Source organism: Protopterus annectens, chromosome 12.part0 (assembly GCF_019279795.1).
Source record: "Protopterus annectens isolate FY-2018-M chromosome 12.part0, PAN1.0, whole genome shotgun sequence".
Taxonomy (NCBI): Eukaryota; Metazoa; Chordata; order Ceratodontiformes; family Protopteridae; genus Protopterus; species Protopterus annectens.
Genome location: NC_056746.1, coordinates 1384145912 through 1384152950, shown reverse-complemented (window position 1 = coordinate 1384152950; position 7039 = coordinate 1384145912). Strand labels below are relative to the sequence as shown.

General features: G+C 38.1%; 1 protein-coding gene across 1 annotated transcript in view; it reads right to left on the bottom strand.

Annotated features, from left to right (window-relative positions):
• Positions 1 to 5546: 5546 nt before the first annotated feature.
• TCF15 (transcription factor 15) overlaps positions 5547 to 7039 on the bottom strand; it is a 46282-nt gene continuing 44789 nt past the window's right edge. Inside the window, exon 2 of the mRNA XM_044090444.1 lies at positions 5547 to 6197. Within this exon, the coding sequence (XP_043946379.1) occupies positions 6123 to 6197 (75 nt within the window). The 3' untranslated portion in view covers positions 5547 to 6122. The remainder of the gene's footprint in view (positions 6198 to 7039) is intronic.

The following is a 7039-nucleotide window of genomic DNA, read 5'->3' as shown; positions in this document are numbered from 1 at the left end:
TTTACGGTATTTGCCCAGCATGTCAGTAACATTACTCACAAGTGTCTGGGAAAAAGAGTTGAAAAATAATACTCTACTCTACTTGGCAGCACACAGTCTCAGGTGGCTGATCGTATCCAATACTTTCTGTATATTTAACCTGTAAATTGTGATTAGTGAAAGGGGGAGCTGTAAAAAACATGCAAGGAAGACAAAGAAATAAAGAAAAAAAGAATCAATTTTTAACACTTTAAAGTAAAAAAGATAAGAAGGTACAGATCTATATAGGAACATGCAGACCAGTCCAAAACTACATGTGCACATTTTATTTTTCAGTAAAGCTGATTTAATGCTGCATCACTACATATGGTAATGCCTCCCTATATAATATAAGGAGAAAGGACAGAAATAGTGCTCTATATAGACACATAGTAGCTAATCCTGCTTGTGGTGCCTTCAGGGATGGAATTGTGGAAATAGTTATATCGCAGCCCGGGGGGAGGGGGGGTACAAAAGCTATTTTGAAAGAGAGAGAGGTGAGATGGCAGTTGTTAAATGCAACTAGTGACCCTGGTATTAATGATAACATTACTATTACACCTTTAGTAGATATAACAATAAGTATGAGTGTATCTGTTATAAACATGTCATACTATTATGCATGTATTGTATATAGGTTATGCTTCAGTTTGTCATTGGAACATCTTCTAGTATATTTATTACAAGAATACAAGTTTATAGCATAAAAACATGTTCATTGCTACTAGGTTTTTAATATTTTTAACTTTTTTTATGAACAATGGTTATTCATATTGTTTATAAGTTTTAGTGTTTTATATATGCATTTTTTTTATTTAAACTGGAACTCACATGGCAGATTGCTACTGTTGCTTTAAGCTAATGAAGTAGTTGCTATTAATTAATGAACTCATTGGCTTGCAAATGGTATAAATAAAAGTGGTGAATGTATTTTTATTGATTCTGAATAAGTCTATGGTACAGTAGATGAAAGCATTAAATGTTATGGAGTTTTGGATGTGAATAAAAGACTGTTTGTTTTCTCAGTATACATTGAGTGGACTGCTGTGGTTTTGAAGTGCTTGGGAATCCTGCGCCTGGTGTTTTCCCCTGTTACTTTTTATTACTTAATTTTTGCTGGTTGTAAGGGGTAACACTGACAATTTTGGTTTAATACCTTCCTATCCGCATTTTCCAGTGATTTTAGAGCTGATTATATAAGTACCTGGAATAAGAATATAATAGGCACAGTCCCTGCAAGGTGAGTGTGTGGAGCTTTGTTCCCACAATAAAATGTGTGTTGTGAAATGCAGCTTTCATTTGTTTTATGAGTGAAACTGCGTTGAATCTTGGAGACTTCACTAAAAATGTAGGAATGTACATTGCAGAGTGAACACTTAATATGTGGAAGGGGCAGGCCACACAAGGATTTTGTAATGTTTTGATTTTTGATTTGGTGGGAATATACTTGTGAATGCATGCAGTGCTCAAGGATATATACAACACTTGTGCCTTGTACCACACTGTCAACATTTCTTTACATAAGAAAGTGCAAGGGTTAAAAATGGCTGCTGGGACTCTGTGGAGCAATTTCTGTAAGTACAAAGAAGCTAAGACTGTATTTGTACCTTCAGGGTACTGGAGTTCTTTCATTGTTGTGATGACAACAGTCTGCCTTCTCTTTTGTGTATATACATTTTTGATTCTCAATGCAGTCTGCCATCTGCTGCACACTGACATCTCTCCTTGATCTCTAGCAGTTTACCCTCCTATCCAAGAATTCAAACCATCCAGGTTCAGCTAGCATCTTGCATTAATCATTCCAACAGAGGAATGATAGGAAATTGGAACATCCCAGTGAAAGACTATCTAGACTGGTCACATGATTTTTCTGTTGTATATCTTAATGGAAGCAATGTAGAGATGTTGCTGTCACATGAAAGACAATGTGACCTGAAAAGCATTACCCCCACCCCCTTTCCCTTGCAAGCAGATGCCCTCCACCAAATCTACAGACTCCACCAGGAAGCAATGAAGGCAATATCAGCATGTAACACACAGCACATCCCAACCCCAGACAGGGGGGAGCATACAAAGCCTCATTATTACTTTCTCTTCTAGCGATCTCCCCCAGTGTCCAGATCATTGAAATCATAGTCAGTGCCCCAGTGTCCAGATCATTGAAATCATAGTCAGTGCCCCAGTGTCCAGATCATTGAAATCATAGTCAGTGCCCCAGTGTCCAGATCATTGAAATCATAGTCAGTGCCCCAGTGTCCAGATCATTGAAATCATAGTCAGTGCCCCAGTGTCCAGATCATTGAAATCATAGTCAGTGCCCCAGTGTCCAGATCATTGAAATCATAGTCAGTGCCCCAGTGTCCAGATCATTGAAATCATAGTCAGTGCCCCAGTGTCCAGATCATTGAAATCATAGTCAGTGCCCCAGTGTCCAGATCATTGAAATCATAGTCAGTGCCCCAGTGTCCAGATCATTGAAATCATAGTCAGTGCTCTTTCCTTCTATGCCACAAAGCTAGCCATCTCTACCTTCCATTAAGATTCTCCTTTGTAAGAATGGGAGAAACATAAAGGATGCAGCCATTGGTCTGATCAGTTTGACCACAGTCATATAGAAAATTAACAAATTATTCTCTAAAGGAAAGATGTAGAACATGGAGAAGTCAGTGGGCCACAGGACCAAAGGCAGCATGGTTTTATATTAGGAAGGTAACAGCAGACTGGTGTAACAGAGTTCTTTCTCTAGGTAAGTAAGTTATTAGAGCAGAAGTGGTTGTGGTAATCCTGTATTTAGGATTAAGACATTTTACATGTACCACACAAAGATTAATAACTAAATCAGTGTGTATCCTAGGGCAGTAACATGGATAAAACAGTGACTTGGCAGTTCGGTCATAATAAATGGTATTGACTTTGTTAAAAGAACAGAAACTACTGAAGACATAAATCCCAGTCTGTATATACCCAGTTTATGCAATAACTCTTTCACTACGTCAGACAAAGTGCTACTCTGACTACCTTTAAAGCTAGTCTTGATTTATGAGGTAAGTGCTGTTAAGTGCTTGAGGCATAAACTTTTAAATGTCTGCTTTAAGGTGCATATGGCTAGGCATCTTGCAGTCCTTGTGATTGCTTGCTTAGTGTTATTCCTATGTTCCTGATTCCAAAAGACTCATTCCTGGAGTAAGAGCTATTTAATGCATTAAAATTCACAACCTAGAAAATCTGAAAGGAAAAGTTCATATTTTCACTAAAAACATGAAATTACTCAAGACTGGTAAACAATAATAATGAAATGGATACAAATATACCTGGGAAAACTAGAAAGATGGATAAAGACGTGGAAGTTTGACTTGAATACAAATATGTAAAATAATGTACACTGGAATGAAAAAAAAAACGTAAAGGTGTACATGACTTGAAAAAAACTGGTAACAACAAAAAAATGGAAAGAAAGATGGAATTTAATCATATCAGGTAGCTTACAGGAACGTAAGCAAGTAACACAAGAGGAAGAAGCAAGGAAGGAAGGATGGCGATACAGTGGGATGCGCTGTAACAGGTTTCATTATCAGAAAAAATATAATCCCTCTGTCAGCAGCAGATAAAGGGACTATTGTGTGCATTACCAGAGATATCAGCTTTCTGTAACTGGAAAGGTATATGAAGGTAACAAAAACTGGTCATGATCTGTTTAAGAAGCCATATAAATAGGGATTGCAAGAGTTCAAAATACGTAGTTATAAAGAAATAAGGAGTGAAGGAGGGGCATGAAAACATGTTTAAGTACCCCAAGGGAATATATATATGGTCTACACAGCTTCTATCTGTCTAAAAAAAAAGAGAGACGTGTGAGGACAGGAGGATGCACCCTTGAAGATATAAAGTAGACTACTCATGCGGTCACACATAAGGAAGTAGTATTTTACAGAAAAAGTGGTGACTGACTAGAACAGCTTTCCTGAAGTAGTGCAATCAAAAGCAATGTCAGAATTTAATCAGTAATGACACAAGTCTTACAAGAGCTGAGAGAAAAAAACCTTGGTTAGCTGGTTCATTGGTGCAAAGGAGTAAAGCCCAGACTGCAGCTCAGTCAACCTGGGATTGATAAGTAACCTGAGTACTGGGAGAGCCTCCTTGGGAGGGTGACAGTGAATTGCTGACACCCCCCACTCATCAACCCTGGGAGAAGCTGTCTATACAGTTACACTAGTGACTCCTGCAGGGGGATAGGAGAATGCACAAAGGGTGGTGGATCAGCCGTATGCAAGAATTACTATGTAATGCCTGAGCTAATAATGAGCCGTTTCCTGTACCCGGGTTAATTGGTGTGATTCCTTCCAACTTCATTTGCCTTCTGTGTGATTCTGAGTAGGTGACTTAACTAGACAGAACTCCTGGGTCACCCCTGAAAAAGGGCAATTTGTCTAGTGGGCTTACCTGGTCACTAAATAAGTGAAATAAACAAAAAATTCAGCCTTGGTGGCAGATGTGTAGAAACTCACATGCACTGAATGGGCCTGAATTGCCTGAGCTGAAAGCATGTCAGCTATAGGGGAAATGGTTAGGGCCCAGCACAAAAAAAAAAAAAAAAAAAAAAGAAAAGAAACACTGATGGATATCTGGGGTTGATGGCCTCAGAGAAAGGGAAATGAGGAAAAGATCATTAAGAAAATATTATGGCATTGGTTAAATTGGATCTACAGCTTCTTTACCAAATAGTGAAACAGGCAGAATGGTGTCATAAACTACACATATTTCTCTGTACTCACCCTCATACTCAACCTTCATCAGTATCATGTGGCCTGGAAGCACAGACTGTAAGATTCATGATACATAAGCCATCATGCTATTACTAACTGGATTTATCCTGTTTGCTATTCAGGTGAACAGTTAATTAATGACAACAAAATATTTCAGCCTGATTCACATGCAGTGAGTTTGTTTACAGACATTCACAGGACCATAAAGGATTGTCCATTATGAGGATGAGAGGGCTTGTTAAATAGATGGCCTGAACAAGTGGACTTATACAAATTAAAAGTTAGTAGCAGGTTATAAGCTGTAACCAAGTGAATGAGTAGGTTAAAACATCTTATTTGCACATGTACCTAGTCCAAATTATTTGAGATGTAAATTGATATTCTGCAATTTGCATTTTAGAGCAGCTATCCACTCAAATTGAACGCATCAGATAATTAATTATACTATTCTGTTGTACAGAATCAGTGTATGTATTACGGAAGATAAGTAGCTCCTTGATTATGCATGGTGTTGAATGTTGGCTGTTCTTGCACTACTTTCTCTAGCTCTGCACATACAGACCCCCCCCCCCTTTACACACAGTTAAAATCTAAAATAATGTCAGAAAAATTTATTTTTCATCTGAGAAACAGTACTAACTGTAGACATGCACTTGAGAAATGAGGACCCACAAAATCCTTTTCCTCTTGAGAGTTAGGTAGCACAGAAGAAACACCAGACAAATAAAAAGATGAGTAAGAGACAGATGAAAAACATGACAGCACTAAATGAAAAAATACCTTTATTTTCAAACCGGCTGAATAAAGACAAAACACTTTCCAAAATGTATAACTTCAATAGAACTCTGTAATATTTTACAATAAAGCAGGTAATATATACACATACATATACACACACAAACACGCACACATGTACAAACAGAATATTCAGATGAGTGAATTAACAATGTATTTCACAGCCACATATGACAAAACATCATTTTGTTAAAAACTGAAAGCATTAGTTGAATTACATTCAGCTGTGGTCAGCCTTTTGTTACTGGTCAGCTCTGTAAAGTCCTGTTGTAAGCTGCACAGTGGCTCAAGCAATGAACATTCATTGGTGATGACAAAAGGACTTTATGAATGTTTGGGCTCATTATGGTTTTAGTATTCCTTTGAGAAACTAATCTGACGTGTCTCTCGGTTAGTGTTTTTGATTTGTTTCTCTCTAGAACATTCCATTTCTGCAGCTGCAGAAATCTCTTTCTTCCCCTTATTCCAGGAAGTTTCTTCCCAGTCACGAGTTTACCCGGCTAGCACAAACTGGTGGATTTTACTGTTTTTTCAGAGGATCGATTTCTACCTGCGTTGCATCCTTAGAGAGTTTACTCCTCTCATCTTAAGACAGCTACTCCCCATGTCTCGGCCTTTACCCTACAAAACAAGATCACAATTTAGTTATTAAGAAACATGCCAGAGTTACCTGCTGTAATTTTGTTTTTCATTCATGTTTATCATAAATAAAGGTAGTAAAAGGCAGTCAGATCACAAGTACTAAATAAGCTGCCATGATTTTATCACAGCTATAGGCATTTCAAATTCTCAGTAATACAAAATGCAAATACATAGATAATAAAGGCATTATTTAAAGATACTGCAGTACTGAATTCTGCTTTATTTCCAAATTAACAACACCAAAACAATAATCAACTATCTCACAAAAACAGAGAGAAGGTACACATTCCTAAGGATTCAGAAAGAACCCCCACTACCACCAGTAAGAACTGCAGCAAAAATGGATGGTTCCCGCAATGCAGAGAAAATGAGATTCAGAGATATGTTAGCTGCAATGAGGAGAAGGGAGAAACCTCATTATTGCCTAACAAGTGGAATACCTCAGGGTTCAGTCCTGGGACCACTCTTGTTTTGCATCTACTTCTCAGTAGTACAGGCCAACACTAAGGGACTCTGGCTAACAAGGTTCGCAGATGACTGCAAACTGGGAGCCATTATTGAATCCCCAAATTATGTGGATATTCTACAAATGGGCCTTACAGAAACAGATGCCTGGTGCCAGAGCCATGGGCTCAAGCTTAATGCCAAGAAATGTATAGTTATCCCCTTTGGAAAAAAACATGTACAAATGAATTACCACATAGGTGGCAGGACACTAAACATCGAAAGTGTGATGAGAGACTTGGGGACACAGGTGGACAGTGGTCTCACTTTCAATAACCACATCACCACAACAGTCAGGAAATCCTTCTGTGTGGCAC